This window comes from Meriones unguiculatus, chromosome 6 (assembly GCF_030254825.1).
Source record: "Meriones unguiculatus strain TT.TT164.6M chromosome 6, Bangor_MerUng_6.1, whole genome shotgun sequence".
NCBI classification, from domain to species: Eukaryota; Metazoa; Chordata; class Mammalia; order Rodentia; family Muridae; genus Meriones; species Meriones unguiculatus.
In genome coordinates, this window is record NC_083354.1 from 1135165 (window position 1) to 1159674 (window position 24510).

Here is a 24510-nt window from a genome sequence, read left to right on the forward strand (position 1 = left end):
TTTTTTAATAAGCTTTGTGTATGTGTCTGTCTGTCTGTGTGTCTGAGTATGTGTGTTTATCTATGTAAATGTGTGTATTTTTGTGTGAATGTGTGTGTCTATGTGAGTGTGTCTATGTGAGTGTATGCACACGTGGAAGTCAAAAAGTCAGCAGTCCTCCTATCTCTGACCTCTTAAGAGCTGTGGTTACAAGCATAGTGTTTGGCTTGTTACATGGGTGATGGGATCGGAACTCTAGTTCTCAGAGTTGCACAGCAGGAGCTGTTAGCTTCTGAACCATCTTTCCAGCTCCCTAACTTTTGAATACCAGAAAACTTTTAGCTCCGAGATTTTTTAATTTAATTTTTAAAAAATTTATTCACTTTGTATCCCAGCTGTAGCCCCCTCCCTCATGTCCTCCCAATCCCACCCTCCCTCCCTTTTCTTTTCCCATGCCCTTCCTTCAGTCCACTGATAGGGAAGGTAGCGCTGAGATTTTTATCAGGTCTGTGAGAATACATTATCTATTATCTGCTGCATGTGCCAGAAAATATTTAGATTACTGTGTATGTGTGTGTACCTTTACTAGAACATTATGTAGTAGAGCTATTAGGAAATTAAAAAATGAACCCTATCCTATTGTCTTTTATTAAATGGTTTTATTTTTACTTTAGGTACAAAAGGAAGCTACCTCCATGACATCCTGGATGTAAACATTTGATAAAGGATAACATACCAGTATAATAGAAATGTACTTTTTACTTTGTATATTTTTATAAATATCATGTACTTCAGTGTTTGAAATATATTTTTTTGTTGTAGTAAAAACTAACAAACTAAATAGCAATAAAAAGTGATTTAGGAATTGTGGCTTTTTGTTTTCTGTTTTACTAGAACATATGCCACTTACTGATTTCTCTTTCTGTGTGTATTTATGTATTCACGTGTGTTTAGGTACATACGTGTGGCTGCTCAAGCCCATGTGTGCGCATTTGTGTGGTGGCCTGAGGTTGATAGTGGGCATCTTTCTCCATCACTCTCTACTTTGTTTACTGAGGCAGGCTCTCCTGCTGCCCCTGGGGCTTGTGGATTTGGCTAGTCTAGCTAACCAGCTTGCTCCTGCCTCCTGAGTGCTGGGATCTAGGCATGCCTATCTACATGCCTGCTGATTTTTATGCAGCCCTTGGGGATTCATACTCTGGTGTTCACTCTTGCATGGCAAGCACTTTATCTGCTGAGCCATTTTCCCAGCCCTGTGTTGCTGTTTTTGAAAGAGTATTTGTATTCTTTTGCTTCAAATGCAGTTGTGTTTAGTGTGAAGAAGTAAGTAGGCCATGTTTCATGGTCTCTCCTTTGTTTGTCTAGCTGTGCTAGTTTATGTATACAAGCATAGCACATTCTTTGACAGCATCTAGCAAGACATACTTATTTATTCTAATGCTGGCTACATCTGAAGCCATATATATATATATATATATATATATATATATATATATAGTCTGCTAACAGCAGTGGACATATTCTGTTTCCATTTTTGTTGTAAAATTGAATATTTTTAGCAAGTCAGTAAACATAGATTATATGTTTGCTTTCAATTATTTTGAAGATCTTCTACCAGTACCTAAATTGGAGCACATGAAAGACAATTTATAGTGTGCTTTATAACTTTCAAAGGGTTTTCCAGCTAGTATTAGCTTTACTGTATTCTTCTAGCCAGATAGCTCCCTCTGGTAATTCTGTAGCAACACACTTAAAACATGTTCTTCAGGGGCTGGAGAGATGGCTCAGTGATTAAGAGCACTGACTGCTCTTCCAGAGGACCTGGGTTCAATTCCCAGCACCCACATGGCAGTTCACACTGTCTTTAACTCCAAGAGCTGACACCCTTACACAGATGGTACATGCAGGCTAACCACCAATGCACATAAAATAAAACTAAATTAATTAAAAAAATGAAACTATGTTCTTCATGAAGCTCATACATTAAAATACATATAAAAACAGATGGGGAGGAATAGGCACAGTAAATTTGAAATGCACTAAGGGATAAGGCTTCTGAAAGTTGCCCAGACTGTAGCTACTTTTATAAACAAATTCTTTATATTTCAACAATAACAAGAGCATAAAGACTAGAGACATCCAAATGTAACTTCTACCTTTATAGTTCTCTGTGGCCTAGCATCATCACCTAGAAGACATAAAACAGTGACCATGAAAATGCAATGCAATGCTATATACAAACATCTTGCAGATAATAGCAATTGCATTGCCATTTCTTTCTTCTTTTATAATATGACTGACTTATTTAACTTTGTATGAGTAGTGTGTGTGTGTGTGTGTGTGTGTGTGTGTGTCACAATTTCTCTAAGTAGGGCTTACTCGTTGTTATGGTCTGAAGTATTCCTTTCCCAAATTCCTTTGTTGAAACCATAAATCCCACAGTGACAGTGTTTGGAGACAGCCTTTTAGGAGGTAACTTAGGTTAAAAGAGTCATTTGAGTGGGACCCTACTGCAGTAGGATTGATGGCCTTATAAAAAGTAAAGGAGGGCCAGAGAAGACCGTGAGTAAAGCCACTTGCTGCTAAGCCTGGCAACCTGAGTTTGATGCCTGGAACCCACATGGCGGAAGAAGAGAGCAGGCTCCTCCACATTGTCCTTGGGCCTCAGCATGCATGGCATGGCACAGTACAGCATGCAGACGTGCATCATCTTGGACATGGAAGCAAGTCCCAATGGTTCACCAGTGAGAAGGAGGTTGCCAAGGTACTTTATTTGGATAGTTCATGTTTTGAGCTTTGAGACAGTTTCTAGGCTGTCATAGTCTAGGCTAGACTACAACTTGCTCCATTGCCCAAGGCGGGCCTTGAGCTCATGATCCTCTTCCCTCAGCCTCCTGAACGCTGGGATGAATAGGCTTGTGCCATCATATTTCAAAAGACTTAATTTAAAAAGTAAAATAAATAAAAAAAATTATTTAAGTATTTATACACTATTCTGCATGCCACAAGAGGGCACCAGATACCATTATAGATAGTTGTGAGCAACAATGTGGTTACTGGGAATTGAATTCAGGGCTTTTGAACAGCCAGTGCTCTTATCCTCTGAGCCATCTCTCCAATCTCTCCAGCCCAAAGAGTTCTTTAAATAAACTTTATTATTAAAAAATGTTGCAAATAAAAAAAATTACACATGGAAATTAACCAGACTCAAAGACTATACAGCTCAATGAACTTATATTCAGTTAGGATAGGTTATTAGGAACACCAGTTAAGGCGCTTCATGTTGGATTTTATACTTTCATCATTGAATATATTTCCATGCACCCATCTACCACCAAAAATGAAGATTTTTTTGACAGGATTAGACTTAGAAAATCATTTAGTTTTATATATGCTTCTGTAACTCGTTTCTATTACCTGCTTTCAATCCTTCCTTGGTCCCATTGCTTAGCTTTTCCTCTTTTTTCTACACATTATACTGTATCCACATCTATATTTGTTTATGTATGTTATTGCTAGCATCGTATTTGAAGAGATGTAATTAATAAAATTTTTTAGATTTATTTTATATGTTTGTGCTCCATGTGCATGCCTGGTGCCTGAGGAGATAGGAGAGGGCATTGAATCTCCTGGGACTGGAGTTACAGATGCTTGTGAGTGACCATATGGGTGCTGGGAATTGAACCCTGATCCTCTGTAAGAGCAAGTATTGCTTTTAACTGCTGAGTGAACTCTTCAGCTCAAGATTTAAAAGGTAGCACAAAAGTGGCAAAATGAGAGACAGTGAAACTACATCTGCAAGGAAATGAACTTCAAGCACTGTGTGACCAATTTAGTTAATTTTCCAGCTTTTCTGATTCATTTTAGTAGTCTGAGAAGGGAGTTTCTATGATTTCCCCTGATTTGAAAGGTGTTACTTAACAGCTAAAATGTGCATATTTGACTCTTACCTCCTAAGTCCACTTAGCATGTGTTCAGGGAAGCTTTCTGATGTTCGCTCCTAATTGCAGCCAGTTTTGGTTCTGGGTGTTAAATGACAGAAGCTGACAGTCTTGTTTAGAGAGAATACAAAGGGTATCCTTACATATCTAACCACAGAGGGGTGGTAGTAGAGCTGACCTTGGTATGAGTTTTCAGGCTCTTGAATCATACACTTTTTGCACATGGCTTTTGTTTTGACTTCAGACCCGTTGGCTACTGTTGTTTGTTGTTTAAGTACCTTCATGTGGGGGAAGACAGTTACATACAACTATGGAATCACTGTATAGACAGCAGGGAAAAGCTTGTCTCGCATTTATGTACATGTCACCGTAGGCCTCACTCTCTTGGCTTGGATAACAATGTTATATCTGTGGAGCAATAACTTGAATGAAATTGAATGACACTGTAGTTGTCAGAAGTATGTTGAATATTTGCTTCTTTGGCTAGGGGGTTGTTATTAGCTGTCCTACTATGAGTAGGTTGTCCAGGAAGGATACAGTATCTTTCTAGGAACAGGAATAGATAATGGCTAGACAGACGGATGCTTGAATTTCTGTTTTTAGATTTAATGTAGTTTTCTGTCTCCTTACTCAGCTCTGGACAGCCTAGGCACAGAGATGTGCCTTACTCATTCTTGTGCTTCCCGTTTGTAACCCAGCAGTACTAGGCACAAAGGATGTGGTTTATGCAGAGATCGGTAAAGTTTCACTGAGTAAAGCAAGGCTAGATGAAGAAAAGTCCCAACTTCCTTTAAAAAATAAAAATAAGAAAACTCTCCTGCTTAAAAATTCCATGCATAGTCGGGCTTGGTGGTGCAAGCCTTTAATCCCAGCACTCAGGGAGACAGAAGCAAGAGGATCGCTGTGAGTTTGAGGCCAGCTTGAGTCCAGGACAACCAAGGTAAGGTATACAGAGAAACCCCATCTAGAGAAAAACAAACAAAGTGTTGCTTGCATTTTTCTTCTCAGTTTTGAAGTAAGAAAAGGGAAGGGCTACTAGATGGTAAAGAGAAATGATCCTGGTGAAAATTGTTTTTGCTATACTCTTGGCAGGGGGTAACAAGTGTTTGAGAGAAGAAAGACAAAGAAATATATCTTCAGCTTTATTATTTGGAATTTACAATTATAAAGGAGTCCAAGGTCATTCTCAATCCTGCCACATAAAACAGATATACACATACTTAGAAAAATTATAAAATGTTTTTAAAAATTATACTGAAATCAGATTTCTTGTTTACTGGCAAACCATAAAAATATACATCAAATACACCTTTAATTTTTACAGTCTTATTGACATTTCTGTTTATAACTAATCTATATATTCATAGAACTGAATGAATTGTTTCACTGCAACAAACTTCATATAAGGATTGGAAATCTTAAAGTGTTTTGTGTCATGAGTACTTAATATTTGTAAACACTAGGAAACAAATATGTTTCCTGTCCCAACATCTAGCTGCTGTTTTGTGGTTATGGTGAAGGCTCCCATTTCTTGATTACTGATGCAGTGCTGACCTTGTTCACTCGGTCACAGGACCTTCTTAGTCAGGTGTTCTGTGGGCAGAGATTATCTCATTGGTCTGGGTATCTCTTGGGCATCCCATAAGGCTCACTGTCCTGTTGGTCCTCTCCTATCTTGACTTAAGTGTCACCTGTCAGTAGTTGCTTGGGATTTGAGACTCAGTGACTTCAAACATTTATGTACATCACTTCTCAAAATCACTCCTGCCTTCCAGAACATTGAATTTTTCAAAAATGTCCATGGTGTGACTAGAATGAGAGCTGTATTGCATCTTGGGAAGGACAGGTACAGGTTTAGAGTTACAGTTTATTTTAGAAAGTTCTGTCATGACACCTCCATATGAGGAAGAAGGAAGGAGAAAGAGAGGTGGGATTTTCGGAATCTCACAAGAGTTAGCAAGAACCAGTGTTCTGTTTTGGAATTATGCTCTGTTCCTTAGCAAGTGCTCATGTAGCACATCTAAATGCCCATCTTCTCTTTCTGGAATGTTATCAGTCCCAGTCATATCCTCCTTTCCCTTTCTTCCCTGACTTCTGACTGCCTTTTACAGTCTCTGAACTAATCTATAACCTGCTTTATACAGTTGTCAATCATTCATCAAAGGCACATGGTGGTAGACAGCAGGAGCCCAGAAGATAGACAGCAGGAGCCCAGAAGAAAGTATGGAGGGTGGAAACAAACCAGAGATTTGTCATCCAGGGCCATAGGCAAGAAGAAAAGAGACTTGATGTAGGAGAGATATATTGGATTTGAGGACAAAAGACTTAGGTAGAGGTCTTAGATTTATCATTTGGGCATGAATGGGCTTTGAACAAGTCAACCTTTTTTGCTTAACTTATCACAAGACATCTATTAAAACCTCCTTATAAATTATAGTGTTTTGGTTGTTTGTTTGTTTGTTTGTTTGTGTGAGTCTTGATTTCTAGCTGACTGGCCAGAAACTGTACATAGGTCAGGCTGGCCTGGGACTTGCAGCTATCCTCTCCCTCCCAAGTGCTATGACTAGGGGCATGTGCCACCATAGCTGGCAACAATAAAGTTCTGTGTAAACATTAGTTGACTGATGGATTAGAAATGAATAGAAAACTGAAAAATGATTTTTGTGGCTCAAAGATAAGAAACTGTGTTATGTGGATATGTAAACCATACCTAGTTGTTTTCTTCTCCCCCCCCCCAACCTCCCACCCCCGAGAAGGACCCTGTTGGTGCACTTTGACTTTCTATCTGCTCACTGAGTTGCTGGCCCCGAGAAATGATGCTATAGTCTCTTCCTTGTGAAGCACTCTGAGCATCAGCTAGGAGGCTTGAGGGTGGTGAGTGCAGTTACAAAGCCACGTCCTCCAGAGGCAGATTTGAATGTCACTGGAAGAAAAATGTAGTTTGACATCAAGGACAAGGAGACTTCCCATTATTGGCACAAAACAAGGATCATTGCCCAAAACAAAAGAATTACTAAAGGAAAGCTTCCCTGGTGACAACTTCCTGCAGAGAACTTGATCCGCCCTTCAACGGCTGGGTAAACTACCCTCATTTTTGAGATGTATTCAGAAACCACACTGATATCCTGGTCACCTGGAAAAAAACAAAACAAAACACATTATTCTAACTCTAGAAAAAATGATCTGTTAACAGTCAGAAGGGAAACAAAATCTCTAAAGCCCTTGAAACTGAAAAAGAGAAGACCTCTCTTTATCCCAGGGATAAAGCACCTCAGAAGACAAAAATGCTAGCCATTTTAAATGCAAAGAATCTGATTGTGCTTTCATGTTCCAGATGTGAACTTCAGCACTGGGTAATCGGGGAGGAGCGCAGTTGTCTCAGCTGGAGGTTTCCTAGAAGCTGTTGACAAAACAGCTGCAATCTACTCCAGAGCCAACATCATTGGGGACCTGGGCCAAAAGTTAGCTGAAAAAATAAAAGTGGCTTTCTTATGCGGTCTGCTCAACATTATCTTCACATACTTGATGATGGGACATTGGAGGTTTCATTTCCAGAAGTGGACAGATAAAGAAATAAGACTTGCTTAGACAAACCCATGATGACCCAAAGAATATCATCATCATCATCACACCAGGTGGATGCTTTAATTGAAGCTCTTTAATACCTAGTGCTATTAATACATAGTAATTTACTGTAAAAAAAAAAAATCATGGGCCAGGTCTGATAGCACACACCTTTAATTCCAGTGCTTGGAAAGCAGCAGCAGGAGGATCTCTGTGAGTTCCAGGCTAGCCTGGTCAGCAGAGCAAGCCCCAGGCCAGCCATGACTACCTAGAAAGACCCTGTCTCTAACAAAGTATGTCTTCTCTGGGGTTGGCTAGATGGGATCATGTGTGCTGGGGAAGGGACAGTATAATGTTCTTCAGTGCTGTGCTGTTGTTAGCACCCCAAAGCAGGATGGGATCAGCAGCAGAAAACAGAAAAGAAGACTCTTTTCTGTCTTCTTCTTTGCACAGTGCTGTTGTGCTGAATACCTTTGGGAACAGGAGAAGAAGAGAAACTCTTGCTTACCAGAGTCATGTTTTAATAATTCATCCTTTATCATCTGGAATCCATCTCCACCACTGACCAGATAGCTTGGGAGGGTCACTTTATACACTTTATCCATTTCCAGAGGCTCATAAATGGGCACTCGGCACTTGGTGCAAAGAACCTCTAGTTGGACCACTCTGTTCCCGGGTTTTCGGGAAATATCGTACACCACATGGATTCCTAGAAGAGAAATGAGTCCATGGTTTTGTTGAATCCAGGGGGAATTTTGCCTATGAAAGGGATTTTAGTGAAGATCTAAAATTGGGATACTAAGCTGTGCCACTTTAGTTACTGTGTGAGTGAACTTTCATCAGGGGAATGAATGTTGGTGATGGTGTAGCTACCATTAGTGTCATCTTTGAGTCCTCCAGTATATCGGAGAACCACTGGAAGCAGAATTGACCCTCAGAAAGGCAAGTGTGATTTTTCTGGGAGAAATCCCAGTATTCTTCCTCTTTATAAGCCTGAATTTATTGGTCCAGTGATGACTCACTGGGTTTGGAAAATTAGGTGTGCATCATTAGGAAATGCAATGGAACATTTGCAACAGCTTTGAAGACTGAATGTTGTAATTTTGGATTTGGTGACTTGCACAAATATTTGCACTCAGAACTTTGCTAGAGCATCACAACACCATGGGTCTTTGGCTCTGCCTTGGGAAAATGTTATATGTCAGAGTTACCCGGCAGACACCCGGTGTCCTACCAGACAGCAATACCCATCATGTAATTCCATGAGCAAAAATGAAAATGAAGCAGCCTTCCTCCCAGCAGGATTAGAGCAGACTGTGTTTTGTTTGTTTGTTTTCTTTCCCTTAGTTCCTTTGTACCCTAAAATGCTCCCAGGCAGTTAACAATAATGGAAAGAGCTTTTGTTTTTGTCTAAGAATGTTACCTGCATCCGCAAGTAAGATTCCACTGAAAGACCTCATGTCAGATGATCTGATTATTGTTTAGGAGGTCAGCTCCCATGGATGCCCTTTCTGATGTCCAAATCAAGGTTGGCAAATACTACTCATTGCCAAGGGCTGGGACTTTTGACCTCAACCTAACCTCAGTGACTCCAGGAGTCCACAGTCATTGAAAGATGGGGGTCACCTGGGAAAAAAATCCAAACAAGCCCAGTCACAGAAGTGGTGAGTTGGGAGCTGAGCCAGCCAGGAAAATTCACATCTCACTGGACAATGTGCCCTGCAGGGAGTGTCACTTACCACCCACTTGCAGGAACTCCCCAGTGGACTGGCCATAGCGATGCACGCTGTGCTCAAAAGCCTTCTTCAGGGTGGAACCTTTTATTTGGACCAGGTCAAATGTCCCTCCAAAGGGCATCACAGCAGCCAGGTTCTCCCAGGTGATTGTGCCTTAGTAGAAGTGAAGCAGGAAAGAAAACAAGCTTCAGAAGATGCTTACCCTGAGAGCCGCTCCTTTAGGCTGAGGGAAGGAGAGGCAGGTGGGAAGTCACAGCAGCTGTGTTTAACTTTGGGAAGGAATGTCCTGAAGGATTCACCACTGGGTAAGGGGGTTGAGCTTTGACACCAAGTCCACAGTTCTCAGCCTTGCATCACCTAGTTTGGGTTGGATCTTGAGTAGTTGGTTAAGCATTGCACAGTTCTACACAGGCAGTGTATTCTAGCCACCTACCCTATTGTCTGAAGTGAGCTTGGGGCCTTATACTGATGGGGTTAGCAAAGCCTGCAACAGAGCCGTCAGTATCTATCTAGTGGGGTTGTTTTAATGGATGGTGGGACATTGGGGATCTGTAAACATATAGTAACTCTCTTCTAGCACAGATTAGTGTTTTGGTCTTTCTCTTTCCAGATGTAAAAATGTTCAATACTCTTTATAAAACTGCAACAGTTAATAGCTTTAGATGCCAGAAATTTAGACCAAGTGTAGGTCTTACTAAGCTTGGTGCCTGCATCTGTGTGAATACATATCAGAATGCCTGTGTATCCCTTTGGCGAAGCACTGAGTAACAGCTAATGCAAACTCAAAGGACCAGTATTTGTGGCTGGCAGCAGAGGGTGCTGTGGGCACAGTCAGGGAAGAGACAACATGGGCAGCTAAGGAAGCTGGGCCCAGGAGCATACCATTGTTCCTTTCATCAATGGGAGATCGGATGCTACCTCCATTTAAAATGCACATGGACACGTGGTTCCAGAACATTTCATCTGGGTGCCTGAGGTTGTTGTTAATCTGCAACAGTAGTAGAAATGTAGTTACTTCGGGTCTTCTATCAGTTTCAGAAATACGGTTATCTCTACTGAGAAAACAGAGTATTCATTCCCCCATTCCTGTGTCCCCAGAGATTTTGCAACTGTAACCAAAACTGTACATTATTAATCATAAAACAATTGTTAGCCTATCTTCTGTTAGCCTTCAATCAGTCAGAAGCTAAAGTATATTGTGACCAGCCCCACTTTCACTTTAGGACAGGGGGCTGTTTACCCACTCATCAATCCTATCCCCCAGGCTAGGGGACATATCAGAATGCTCTCTCCAGCTGGTGTCAAGATTGCTCCAGGGAGGATTGGGAGGATTGGTCTTCAGGGAAGTAGGATGGTCCAGGCTGTCCATCACCTACCTTATGCCAAGCAGTTCCCCCAAATTGCAATCTTTGAGGCATAGGGATGGCCTCCTGAAGCTAGGGAGAATCAGGCTCATTGTTACTTTTCTTTTATGAAACACATACTTGCTTTTGAGACAGGGTCTTGTAGCTCTTGTTGTCTTAGACTTGTTATATAAACCAGGCTGGCCTCAAACTTGGAGAAATCCACTTGCCTCTGCTTTCTGAATGTTGGGATTAAAGCATGCACCACTTCACATAGCCTTAAACCTTTCATTTTAAAAATGAAAGTGTTTTGCTTGCATGTATATATGTGCACCACATATGTGCCTGTGGTGGTCAAAAGAAAGCACCAGGTCCCCTGGGACTGAGTTATAGTTAGCCACTGTATGGGTGCTGGGAACTGAATGCAGATTCAAACACTTGTTTTGAGACAATGCTCCTGCCCCAAAATGTATGCATTCTAATTTTAAAACACACATGAAAAGTAAAAGTTATATTTACCCCAGCCTCTTGATAGGGTAGCACCCTGGGGTGTTTCTTTCTAGATTTTTCTCTAGGTGGTTCTGTCTGGTGGTTCTCATTCTGATTTCATGGTGCTCATGTTGGAGGGCATTTATGCTGTCACTCACTTGGTCAGAGTTTGTGGAGTGTGGTTGTGTAACAAACTGACACCAGCAGGATATACTGACAGGCTCCCCATGGGTGAGCCCATAGGAACAACAATTTGTAGAGACCTTGGCTTGGCACAGTCACAAAGCCACTTTGGCAGTTGGCCCTGGAAAAATGTTTTTCATGAATGTTCTTGCTCTAGCCAGGGACTTTACCACAGCTATGTATTGTCATTCTAGCTTGGGAAAGACGTGCAAGCTACATGAAGCTCATGTTCTTTACAGCCAAGAGGACAAACCAGGGAAAGCTTGCCCTGCCAAGACAGATTCTAGCAGATGTGCTTGATGTACTATGTCAACATCTGGTGGAAGGAAGGGGGGCATTTCCTGTCTTCAGGTCATCTTACAGAAAGAAATCGCCCAAATCTGAGCGACATCTAAGAAAGACATTTAAAAAAGTTTTAGTCCTTGTAAGCAATAAAGTGATACTCTCCTAATCTCTTTGTGCTTCCTTGTCAAGGTATTCGGTATGAAACCAGTCAAGCTTCTTTCTGGGTATGAATATATCAAAAACCCCAGTTCTGCCCCATGTTGCATCGTTTCTCCATCTTCCTTTCCCCCCTCCCTATATGTAGCTGCTCTGCCCCTGCAGACAGCTCACCATAGCATCGCAGATCAGGTTGCCCATGTTGCATTCTCTGAAGCGGCAAGTCTGAGTGGAGCCATCCAGGTAGACTATTGTCCTTCCCAGTTCCTGGGTAGAATAGTTATCTAACTTTATCCTCCATTGGTTAATGTCCGCTTTGATGGTTGCATCTAGAAGGAAAGGAAGGAAGGGTATCAAAAAGGCACAAGTGAATGGAAAGGTCTGTAGTTAAAGCAGATCTCCTTATGGGTAAGTTCTAGAGAAATTAAATATTGTCAGGCCTCCCTGCTGGGCGTATGCCTTTACCATATTTGTGCACTTTGGTTTTGGCTATGAAATTCCTTAGGGATGTTTACCTTGTATTCTAACATTAATACCTGGGTGTATCTCACTTCAAGGGTGTTTTGAGGACCTTAGCATCAACTCAACATCTAGATGAACCCCTGTCAGCCCAGATAGGATGACACCACGGTGGTGCCATGAGCTTTGAAAGGCTGGATAAGTAGAGAGGATGTGTTTCCCAGATTGTTTCCTCTCCAGCTGCTGAAAAGCCTATGCCACAACCATGCAAGTCCCACTGTGAATACTTACAGTGGGACTTCACGCCCATCCTTCTGAGATGTTGATGGTAAACATCGAAGGGCTGGTAGAAGGACTCATGGCAGTGGGGCTATGTGTACACTATGAAAATGAATGGCATAAAATATTCTTTTATTTTGAGTCTCAAAAATGGAGGCACTTCTTGGTAAGTATGCTGATACACAATAACCCCAGCATGGGATATATGGAGAAGCTTTCTAAAAGCACAAACAAAACAGAAAGAGGAGGTATTTCATGAATGAAGAAGCTGAGGTCCATGCCACCCTGTCACTGCCTCTTGTTAGGTGGGCCAGATTTTGAGTGCTGCTCTGACCTATTGGAATTGCTCTTCTTTGGTTGGCTACTCTCTAGATAAGAGCTGACAGTGGCTTTTGCCTCACAGGATTAAGCTTTTGCAAAGCAGAAGGATCAGTAGTGCACTGAGCACACTCAGAAAAGCATATAAGGATTTGGGAATTTGAGATTTCCTTATGAATAAAGTGAGTAAATACAAGGGAAAAGCTAAATACAAGTATTACAGTCATTTCTTGAAACAAAACAAAAGGAAGAAGAGGATAGAAGATCTTGCCACTGTATAACTTTTCATGTGGTAGACTCTCCCCAGATCTCACCTTCAGGAATACTACTGTTCAGAAGAATGGGATTTCCATATGAACTGATGACATTTCCTTTATTATCAAACTCAACCTTCAGATAGCCTAGGTATTTGCCAAAAGCATAGGCCTGGACCACAGGAACCTTCCGCCCATCATCAGAGGTGACTATGAATGGATACTTCCCAGCAGGCACTTCCTTGGAAGGTGGAGTTCCTGAAATAAAAGAGACAGCATTGATCAGGTCAGCCTTTGCATGTGGCAGGCCATTGGCTGAATGACAGCGAATTTTGACTTGATGATTCACCATCTGCTGTTGTAAATTGCTGGTCTTTCAGAGCCCTGTTAGACATTTGTTACCGATTCCAAATGCTCTTTTAGCATACAAATCCTGCCATTCTCCACTCAGTAGGCATTTACTAAGCTGTCTGTAAGTCTGGGGCATTTGCCTGGTGATCTGGTAGGTCAGACAAAAATAGAACACTGCTAAGATTATCCCTCTTTCATGCAGACTCTGTCTCTGTTCCTCTTTGCTGAATGAATTATCTAAGCCATTTTGATGTACTTCAGTTTCTCTGTAAAACCCTCCTGCCTCTGCTTCCCAAGGCTGGGATTATAGATATATACTACAATGCCTGTCAAGCATCGTAGGAAGGGAACCCCAAGGGGTGAATTACAATATTCATTATACAGGGTTGTAAAAACACTTCAGTGTCTTAAGTTCCTAAGGGTTTGCCTGCCAGTCACAATAGGTATATCATTTTAATGTATGCCTCTTTCTCTTATAAGATGAAGGTATTCTCTAGAAACCCTGCACACACACATGAGGACTGAGGAGTAATGACAGAGCTGTCCTTAGGGTGCTTTGGATCAGCCACATTCACCCTAGGGACCAACAAGCAAACATGCTGTTTCCTCAATTCTTCACATCAGCCAGGTTTTGCAGGCCTTTATCTATCTCATGGGGCACAGGAAGAAGTTGGGAGCCATTCATTACACAGAGCCTCCTTGCCTGAGGGTGAGTGTGGCCACAGAAGAGGCACGGTGTACAGCATCTCATCACTTGACATGTTTTATTTCCTCCAGGAACCTGAATTTAGTTTTTACATTTTCATTATGTGTGGGGAGGTAATGTGATTAGGTCCCAGGAATCAAACTCAGGTTCTCAGGTTTGGCTGCAGGCCCCTTTACCTGCTGAGCCATCTTCCTGGCCTGTGTGTTTCAGTTAACCTCATTCTTTCTTGATGTATGCTGTGCTTCATTTGTTTTGATCTTTTGAGACATCGCCTCAAAGGCAATGTGCAGTTTCAAGCTGGCTTCGACCTTATAATCCTCCTGTTTCAGCCTCTCACATAAATGCTGGGATTGCAGTGATGTTCCATCACAGGATTCATGATTCAGAGTAAATTTCAGTGGAAGTGACATAGTTTTTGTTTGGAATCAGATTATATAATTGGTACTCTTGGTCCACTGTGTTCCTATTACCCACTGAACACATGACTAGTCCCTCCTATTGGATGTTTACAAAGTCCAGAGAACTTCAGCACATGTTCATCTCACAGATGAATCAGGTCTAAGAAGTGGCTGTAACTAATTTCATTTAGTTCTCCAAGCTTCCCAGGAGGCAGGTCACATTGTTAGTTGTACTTTACAGATGAAAAGACTGACTATCATTGCTCTTTCAGAGTCTTTTTATGTGCCTAAGGAAAGCCAAGGTGGCATGCTGTGAAGAACCTACTCCCTACCCCTGTCAGTTTCCAGAGCCATAACTAGTGCAGGACACAAGCACAACAAATAGCAGCATTACACAACTGCTTCCAGTGCCAATGCCCTGCAAATGATCTAAGACATTGTAGAATAACAGGGAGAAGGAACTCTGCTAATCTAATCCTCTTCTTATTCTGTGCTCCTTTGGGGAAGGATAGATCCTGCCCTTCACTGCAGGGGCCTAGGTAATTAGGGCAACCTCTTCTCACCTTGCCAAGGCTTCCTCTTCTGGGCAATGTTTGGAAAGCTGCAATTCCCCTAAATGTCCACACTGTGGCAGAGAATATCCCATCCAAGTGGAAGAGGGATTGCAGAAATTGCAAAAATCTGCAATCCAAATTGCAGATATCAGTCATCCTGCAGTTTCTTAGAAATTAAAGCCAGACTTCTAGCCTTGGGTTTTTGTTTTTGTTTTCCTTCCATGGTGATAGTTTAAACAGAATGTTAAAAGTTGGGAACCTGACAGTCCTATCAAGTGCTTCATTAGCTCAGCATGCACTCTGCAAAACCAGCACCCCTTTGGCAGAGAGCACCTACTCTCTAGTCAGAAGAGCCTTGATGTTCTTTGTCTGAGAACAAAAGATATGTCAAGGTTATCTCATGCAGACTTAGTCAGGAAAGGCAAGGCGGCTTCCTTTGTGGCTGAGGTAATATCGGATCTGGCTAGCTAATCTCTGCCTCCACCAAGGCTGAGCCGTCTTTACTACTTCATGCATTTAGCAACTCTAGAAAACCACCTGGCAGGAAAAACAATCCAGGACTTCAAATTTTCCGCACTGTTCCATGCTATTCAGCCAAAGGCATAAAACGTTTATTACTTTTTGCAGTGCTGGAGGTCAAATCCAGGGCTTCGTGTGTGTTAGATAAACACTACCACTGAGCTACACCCCAGTGGCTCAGCCAAAGGTTCTAACACTTCGAATATTGTCTCCACATGAAGCCACACCTTCGTCTTTTAGGTATGTGGCTTACCATGTTGGTAGGAGAGGAAGTGTCTATAGACTGTGTTCCAGTTACTGAGACAGGACTCAGCCTGAGGGGCCATGCTCTGGGCACACACGTGGACACGATAAACCCTGTACTGCTCAGTACTTTGCAAGTACCGGAAGAGACCTCAGCAGAGTGCTGCCCTCAGTCACAGAGTATATGATTCCACCTGGGGTCTGGGCAACCCTCAGACATGCTTGGAGAATTTTTAAGACAGAAGAGTAACATAGTATATCAAGCTTAAGATTAATGGTTAAGTTTGTAGAATACGGCAAGTTCTTTGAAAGGTTTATTGTATAAATAAAAGCAACATTGTAGAATATTTGGGAAAAGAAGAACAAATCTATTAACTTTCCATTTTCAAAATTCTGAATATTTAAAGAAAATATTTTTATGAGTAGCAGTGGGTGGGTAGGGGGAGAAATTGGTGGCAGCATATATATAAGGAAGAAATCACTTTGTTTAGTAAAATTCTGTATTAGTCAGTGTTCTCCAGGGACTCAGGACTATGTTCACATATATAGGGAGTGTAGGAGACATATTCTCAGAACATAAAGCTAGGGTATTTTTCTTGGACATGTATTTCTAATCCTATGACATTTTTTTTTTGAGGAAGCTACAACACTATCACCACTTTTTGCTAAAGTTTGGGTTCAAAGAAATGATGTAAATAGTCAGGCAGGGAACAAACTGAGCCTGTAAGAGTATCATGCTCTTTCCACAATCCCAACCCATAGTTGCAGTGAAAGAAAAATGAAAACTTCCATGTCAGACTCCCAACGGCAGAGCTAAGGAGGCACAAACTTCCGTCGTTGTGAAGTACTCAGTTCTCAGGACACTAGGGCCTGGGAGTTCTCAGGAGTTGATCAACTTTTCCTTTTTAACAACCCTGCTTGGGGCTGGATCCCGACTGCCTTTTTTTTTTTTTTTTTTTTACAGTCATTGACCACTGCTGTATTCTTGCAAAATAATGTGGCTTTGCTCAAAAGGAAGCGGGTGCAGAAGCTGGGCCAGGCAGAGGCTATCTAAAAGGATGTGAGTGAGTGATCACTGGAATGAGGAAGGTCCCTGTGCTGAACCAAGAAATACCCAGAGAGATCACTGCTGAGGCCACTGGTCAGACCTTTGCCCTTTGGTTGATTATCCAGTACACATAGTAAACCCTGGATGTCACTACTTCTTATCAAGTGTCTGGAAACAGTTACTTGGAGAATGTTTCTCCATCCTGTGCATGAGACAAATGTTGTTTTGGAAAGGCAAGATTATTCTTTTGTTGTTGTTGTTGTTGTTGTGTGTGTGTGTGTGTGTTGGGAGGCAGGGTTAGCAGTCTCCCTTGTTGGTCTGGGCCTCACTATGTAGACCAGACTGGCCTGAAACTCAGAGATCTGCCTGCTTCTGCTTCCTAAGTGCTGGGATTAAAATCATATATCACTACACTTGGCCCTATTTTTGTTTTTCTGTTTAGTTTTGTTTTTGAGATGTGGTCTCATATATAGCCCAGGCTGGTCTTAAACATTCTGTGCAAAGGAAGATGACCTCATACTTCTAATCCTCCTGCTCCCAAGTGCCTGTATTGCAGGCCTGTGCCACCACATCTGGCTTAAGACCCAGCTTCTCAAACTGTGGGTCATGACCCCATATGAGGCGGTGTGACTGCAAGGGAGGGTCATGAAAAATTGGTCAACAGTAAAAGGTTTCTGAACATACAATGACCAAAAATCATTTCAAAAGAGGATGAATTTCTGTCTGGGAATGATTACCTGCACTGCATCTCGAACTTCACTGTAGCCTTGATTCTGCACATACATGTACACTTTGCACTGAACATGTGATCACACTGGACAGAACCAATGAACAGTACCTGAGGCTCAGACTTGAGGCTATTATTTGCTGTGAACTGCTCTGTTGATACTGTCCATGCAAAGCTTTCTGCCCTTATAAAAACATGACTTTGTTACGTAAAACAAAGAGTTGTTAATATATTCCTGCCATCACTCTCAGCATATAAAGAACAAACTAGTCCATCCTTGGAGTTTGTTGCATCAGAATACGTTTGAGAAAAAAAAAAAAATTGTTGTTTGAATTCCTGGTTTGAGTTTCATAGAAAACATTAAGTTAATCTTGGTTAGGACAGAATTTCCAAACAATTAATTTCTGAAATAGCTCTAAACATACTTCTGCCATTCTGTACTTATGTATTTATGCAAAGTGGCATTTTCAGAATGATCATTATAAAATCAAAATGCTGATCAACTCTGAAAAAAAAAACAAACTGAAGATGCTGAAGTTCCAAATATCCAGCCAGTATTTTAAATCTATATATAAAAATAAGCAGGTCTGTTATTTCAATGCACATTTGCTTTTGTCTTTAATGAAATACATGCATACTGAAGAATTACTTTAAAGTAAGTTTCTTGCATTGGTGAAATGGCTCCGTGGATAAAAAGTGCTTGGGGGGAAAAGCCCGAGTTCTATCCCAGAAACCAACAGTAGAAAGAGAGAACCAACTCCCCAGGTTTGTTCTCTGACCACCACACATGCTATACTCACAAATGCACGCATCATATGCACATGCACAATAATAAATTTAAAAAATAAGAATCATTTTCTTTTTATATATTATCGGTAAGTTTTTTACATTTATGCCTAATTTTATATATTCATATACCCAGGGGTAACATAAAAATATCCTGAGCAGGGGCTGGAGAGATGGCTCAGCAGTTAAGAGCACTGACTGTTCTTCCAGAAGACCTGAGTTCAATTCCCAGCAACCACATGGTGGCTTTCACCCATCTGTAAATGGGTGAAAAAAAAGAGGGAACCTGATTCCCTCTTCTGCTGTGCATGGAAAAAAGTGATCATATACTTAAAATAAATAAATCTTTAAAAAAAATATCCTGAGCAAAGAAGGGTCATGAGTGGAAAAAATTTCAGAGGTCTTGCTGAGAAAGTATATAACAGAGAGATGAACAATGGCTGCTGGGAGAGACATGGGGCACAGTTTGCACAGTACCTACTGAAATTGCACAAAAACCTTGGGCTTGAGTCCAAGCATGGCATAAAACTGGATGTGGTGGCACATCCTCTAATCCCAGCATTCAGGGAGGCAGAAGCATGAGGACCGAAAGTCCAAGGTCATTCTTGGCTGCCTAGCAAGTTCCAGGCCAGGTATGAAACCCTACCTTTAAAAAGGTGGGGGATACACACCACACTGGCTGAAGGACTGCCAATAGTGGTCTCTATCTTCTCTTGTTATTTTAACACAGCAGGGTACATCTACCCCTACCCAAGGTCAAGACCACACAGCAGTTTCTAGTCTAGCCACTCTTTAATTATTTTGTGAACTCCATTTGTTTAATTCTGCAGTCTTAACATAATTTTTGTTCCTTAAATATGTGAAAAATGTGAATTTCATATTTAGTGAAATTAATGTTAGTATGTCTAAGTCTAGAATCAGTCATACTGAAAATAAGGTAATTAAAAAAGAAAAAAACCTGAGCATTCACATCTTTTAAAAGAGCTGTACAACACCCACCATGCTAATGCATGCCTTTAATGATAGATACCACTTGGGAGGCAGAGGCAGGTAGATCTCTGGGAGTTTGAAGCCAGCCTACTATACACAGTGAGACACGGTTTCAAAAAAAAAAAATCTGTACTTATTAATACCCATTCAGCAGTACTGTACACCTGCCTCTCAAGCGTCAGCTACCCAAGGTAACAGGAGGAGGATGGGAAAGCAGCCAGACTGGTCAGGAGATCAGTTTTCTGTATCTCTGATGTCTGGTGTCCAAAAGAACACATACTGAGTAACTGTAGGAACTGGAAACCTAGGACACGAGGGTCCAAGATTTGGATGGGATGTGGGGGTCCAGGAGCGAAGTTCTGAAGCTGTCTGCAAATGACCAAGTCTCAGCCTTGTCTGAGAAGTGAAGTTGTTGAGGTGGAGTGGAGGTGACAGTCATCTAGGGGTTTGGAACAAGATGCTGTGAGCCTGGGGTACTGAATCTATTGTCCACACAGATACTCTTCCTCACAGGATTGGTGTGCAGGGGCTGGTGTGCAGAAGAAGACAGGAAATTGGGTGCTAACCACTTGGTGATACGGGAGGGTGCTGGGAAGCCATTGGTACAGTGATAAGAAGGGGGCAGGTTGTATGAGCACCACAGTTTACTAAAGTAGCTTGCAGACATTGTGAGTTGTTCTACCAAAAAAAATATTTTCTAAAATCTTGAAGAGTAGTTAACTTCTGTGCATGGTTGTCTTTCTAAGGAGCAGTTTACCAGAAGGAAGGGCTCATACATTCCCAGTGCTGAGCCCTTTACTGAACTGCAGATAGAAGCTGATGTCTGCACTCATCCAAGAGAAGAACCAAATGTCCAGCTCTACTATTGGCAGGCAGACAGGAACAGCACCTTAGGAATTTCTTCAAGAGTCATAGACAGGGCAGTCCTTGGGCATGCCTGCTGCAGGCTCCAACTTAAACTCCCTTTCCTACTTTTTGTCGTGGACCTCTTTCTGACTCACGGGTGTAATCCCTCAGAGACAGCATTTGCCTCGGGCCTCATTCCTGCAGCTGGACACTTTGCAAGTCTGGCTAAGAAGGCCTTTCCTCTTCACTATGATATCAAGCCGCGCCAGGGTCAGTGGAAGGCAACCAGGATAGGGTTTCTCCATTGGAAACATTAATGTATACCCTGTTAGTCATGATTCATTTAACTTGGAGGTTTTTAGAATGTAGGCTATATATTAAAAAGAAAAAAGAAAAAAAAAAAAGGAAGCTAAGTTAGTGGGGAGTAACAAGCGCAAAAGGTTAACTAAAGGAGCAGAAAGTATCAGGGTGCTATTCAGGTACTTTGGGAATGTTTTTCTTTCGGCTTGTGTGTGCTGTATGCTGGTGTTTGTGATTTCCAGCTGGACATGGTGGCTCATGCCTGTAACCCTAGCACTTGGGAGGCTAACGTAGAGAGACTGCCATGAATTCAAGGCTAGCCTGGACACAGTAAGTTCCGGATCAGCCTGGGCTACAGTGAGAGCTGGGCTCAAAACACGAAAGGATCGAAACTTCCACGGGCTATATTCTTTTTGCTATATTCATTTGTGTGTGTGTGTGCTGTGTGTATGTGTGCGTGAGAGAGAGAGAGAGAAAGAGAGAGAGAGAAACATGAGAATATGCCACGGCACATATGAGGTCAGAGGACTACTTTCAAGATTCAGTTTCTTTCCTTTCTCTCTTTTCCATTATTTGGGTTCTGGGGATCAAACTCTGGTCTCTAGGCTTGTACATCAAGTACCTTTATTTGCTAAGTTATTTTGTCTGCCTGAAAAATATTTTTTCTAAGGTTGGAAAAAATTGTCTGAATATGTAAGCCTCATCTCCTATTATGTCTTCTAATTGCTAAATTTAGTCCTGAAAAGAGAGCCAAATTATATTTAGTGAGAACAGATTTAATCTTGGTAATCTATTTAAAAAATGTGAAATAAACAACTAAGAGTCAGGTCAGAGTTTATGAGAACGGAACACTCTATTCAGGAGTTACAGATAAGCAAGCTACAGCTTATCCTTTGATCTCTCATCCTATGTTGCAGGACTTCGATAGCAACAGTTGTATGAGCAAAAGTATAACCAGCATTCCTGCCCAAGGAGCCCAACCAATAGCCACACAACTTAGCCTATCGGGGTCCAGATGATGCCATACGGTGTCAGAGATCAAGATGGTATTAAGATACACCAAAGCGACACAGGGGAATGATTGCAGCATCTAAGAAAGGGATAGCACTTCTTGAACTGTTTATGTCCTAGCTGGTCATGCACCTGTTGCAGGATATATGACCACACTGTGACCCCTGAGATTGAGATGTGTTGTTTACTGGAAAAATCTGCTTCTAGTTTTGGTGTGGTTCAGCCCTAGCACACACCTTCAATCCAAGAGCTTTAGTTTGAGTATTGTAAACAGGATTAAATAAAGTTAGCCCTAGGTCAAGAGGCAGAGCAAGCAACCAGTTGACAGGAAGTGAACATAGGAAAAAAAAACATAAATAGTAAGAGGAAGTCAGGAGGACAGAGAGGGAGACGCAGAGGAAGTAGAAGGGAGAAAGGTTCAGTTTTGAGAAATTTTTGAGATGGCACAGAAAAGGACATTGGCTGAGGAGGTCAGCTGGGTGATTTCTCTGCCTCTCTGACCGAGCAGGCATTCACCCCTGCATCTGGTTCTTGAGTCTTCATTGGTAAAATTGAATGATTGAGATTTTGTTTTAAAATGACATGCATCATTTAAAGTTTGTCTGATGGTCCCCTTGTGGAGCTCTTGTCCTCTCCAGGTCTTTCTATCTCCCCCTTCTTCATAAGATTCCTGCACTCTGCCCAAAATTTGGCTATGAGTCTCAGCATCTGCTTTAATACTCTGCTGGGTATAGTCTTTCAGAGGCCCTCTGTGGTAGGCTCCTGTCCTGTTCCCTGTCTTCTGCTTCTGATGTCTATCTTATTTGCCCTTCTGAATGCGGATTGAGCATCTTCCCTAGGGTCCTCCTTGTTGTTTAGCCTCTTTAGTACTATAGATTTTAGTAGGTATGCAGCTGGTTCTGATGATACCTGATAAGCTAGGGTCAGATAGAAGGGGAGGAGAACCTCCCATATCAGTGGACTAGGGAAGGGGCATAGGGGGAGAAGAGGGATGGAGGGTGGGACTGGGAGGAGATGAAGGAAGGGGTTACATCTGGGATACAAAGTGACTAAATTATAATAAATAATAAATAAAAATTTTTAAAAAGTTTGTGTATGTGTATATATACATATGTATATATGTATGGAAACACACACACATGTATACATGGCCATTAGTGCTTGGTGTCATACTATTAGAAGGGATATCTTAAAGTCAAAGTTAGCCTAGTCAACACAAAATATTCCTTGACAGCCAGGACTACATAGTGAGACTCTGTCTCAATAAAAACAAAACAAAACAAAACATGAAAAAAGAAACAAAACAATAATAAAAGAAACAGTAGAACAACTGCAAAGGCAGGATATTCTGGGTGCTTTGGGAAATTTCAGTTTACTTTATACATATCTGTGAGAGTGCACACACGTTTGTACACGTACCTATTAAATCCTCCTATAAAGTGTTATGCTCACCATGGATCACAGTCAAACTCATAAAGGATGAAGTGGCTGCAGAACCAACTTGCTCCCACTGTGAGTTACAGACTTCTAATGCTGCCTTGGAGAAAAGCTACAAAGATCCCCAGTATTTGAACAGGTCACATTGACAGGGCTGGCATAGAATTGAAATACGAGCAGGCAAGTATAAGGACCTACTGGAAACTGTTGTAGCTTGTCCTCTTTGTGTTTGTGTGCTAGCAGCTTACTGGACCTCGTTGTGGTGATATTGAGGGACAGTGGAACCTTCAAAAACTGTCTAACTTGAGGTGATGAGGTCATTGGAGCCATCACCCTCAGTAGAGGTGAATGTAGTTCTCTTGAGATCACAGTTCTATGAGAGAGTGGTTGTGAAAGGAGGCTTGACCTTCCTGCTTATGTCTATTTCCCCTCCTCACTCTCTGCCATGTTGTGATGTCATGAATGGCCAAAAGAGGATGATCAACTGAGGCCAAACTAGTGAATCTTCAAAACTGTGGTAGACTTTTAATCTTCAAGACTCCTCATTAGGAAGGCAATGTGCCTAAAGGGGTCAGGTGACCTGTCTGTACAGGGTCACTCAAATGAGTCAGAAATGAAGGCTCTTGACCCAATATTGTATTTCTTTTCTTTCTATAATTTGTACTGTACCTCTTTTTCTGATTCCAAACATAACATGTATTCAGCATTTAAAATGCTAAGAAGTTCTATGAAGACAATAATAGTGATGATGACAATGACAACAACAACAACAACAACAATAATAATAATCAACTTTCCAAGCCAGATACAGTGATGTGTGTCTATAATCCTACCACTCTCATGAGAGGCAGAAGCAAAAGAACCACAAGATTGGGGCTAACCTGGGCTAGACAGTAAAACTCTGTCTTGGAAAACCAAAAGCTGGAGATATAGATGCTTCAAATACCGAAAGCCCAAATTAAAAAAAAAAAAAAAACAGAAAGCCCTGGGTTCAGATCTAATAACCTCCGAAAACATTTAAAAAAATTATTTATCTTTCAGAAAGCCTATCATAGACTGACCTTTGGCTTGGGGATCAGTAATGTTTCATTTTAGTAAGTATGCTCTATGCTTGTAGCATTGACTTTTCATCATGAAATGAATGAATTCTTAGGATGTCTCCCAGTAAGATTACCTGGCCTCATTATTACAGCTTGCACATTCTAAGTCACATGCTCAACAGTTACAGTAACAGTTACCAAGGTAAAGGAAGAAAGCGAGCGGTCTGAGTGTCCTCACTCGCAGAGTGCATTTGAAACCGTTACCTGTGTAAAGAAAGGTGTTGGTGTGCCCCCCCACCACGATGTCCACGCCTCGCACTTTCTGAGCAATGAGTTTATCCATTTCAAAGCCGGAGTGTCCCAGGGCAATGATCTTGTTCACATTTAGGGTTTTTAGTTTATCTACTTCAGGCTGCAGGGCTGTGATTTCATCCTCAAAGACCAAATTTGCCCCTAAAGAAGAAAATTAATAAAATGGACATTAAAGTAATTTTGCTGTGCTGCTTATATAACGACACACTAAGCATAATAATTTCTTATTGAAGCACTTCCATTACTAAGAGCAAAA

The 24510-nt window shown here is 41.5% G+C and overlaps 2 protein-coding genes across 9 annotated transcripts in view; one reads left to right on the top strand and one right to left on the bottom strand.

Annotated features, from left to right (window-relative positions):
• Window positions 1-844, top strand: part of Snx14 (sorting nexin 14) — a 60041-nt gene extending 59197 nt beyond the window's left edge. For all 7 annotated transcript variants that reach the window (XM_060384623.1, XM_060384628.1, XM_060384624.1 and 4 more), the window contains one exon: window positions 654-844. In XM_060384623.1, the coding sequence (XP_060240606.1) occupies window positions 654-692 (39 nt within the window). In that variant the 3' untranslated portion in view covers window positions 693-844. The remainder of the gene's footprint in view (window positions 1-653) is intronic.
• Window positions 845-5049: 4205 nt separating this feature from the next.
• Nt5e (5'-nucleotidase ecto) overlaps window positions 5050-24510 on the bottom strand; it is a 45386-nt gene continuing 25925 nt past the window's right edge. For both annotated transcript variants that reach the window (XM_021653856.2, XM_060384634.1), the window contains 7 exons: window positions 24207-24395; window positions 13047-13244; window positions 11851-12005; window positions 10103-10208; window positions 9224-9373; window positions 7993-8193; window positions 5050-7053 (listed from right to left, as the gene is read on the bottom strand). In XM_021653856.2, the coding sequence (XP_021509531.1) occupies window positions 6890-7053; window positions 7993-8193; window positions 9224-9373; window positions 10103-10208; window positions 11851-12005; window positions 13047-13244; window positions 24207-24395 (1163 nt within the window). In that variant the 3' untranslated portion in view covers window positions 5050-6889. The remainder of the gene's footprint in view (window positions 7054-7992; window positions 8194-9223; window positions 9374-10102; window positions 10209-11850; window positions 12006-13046; window positions 13245-24206; window positions 24396-24510) is intronic.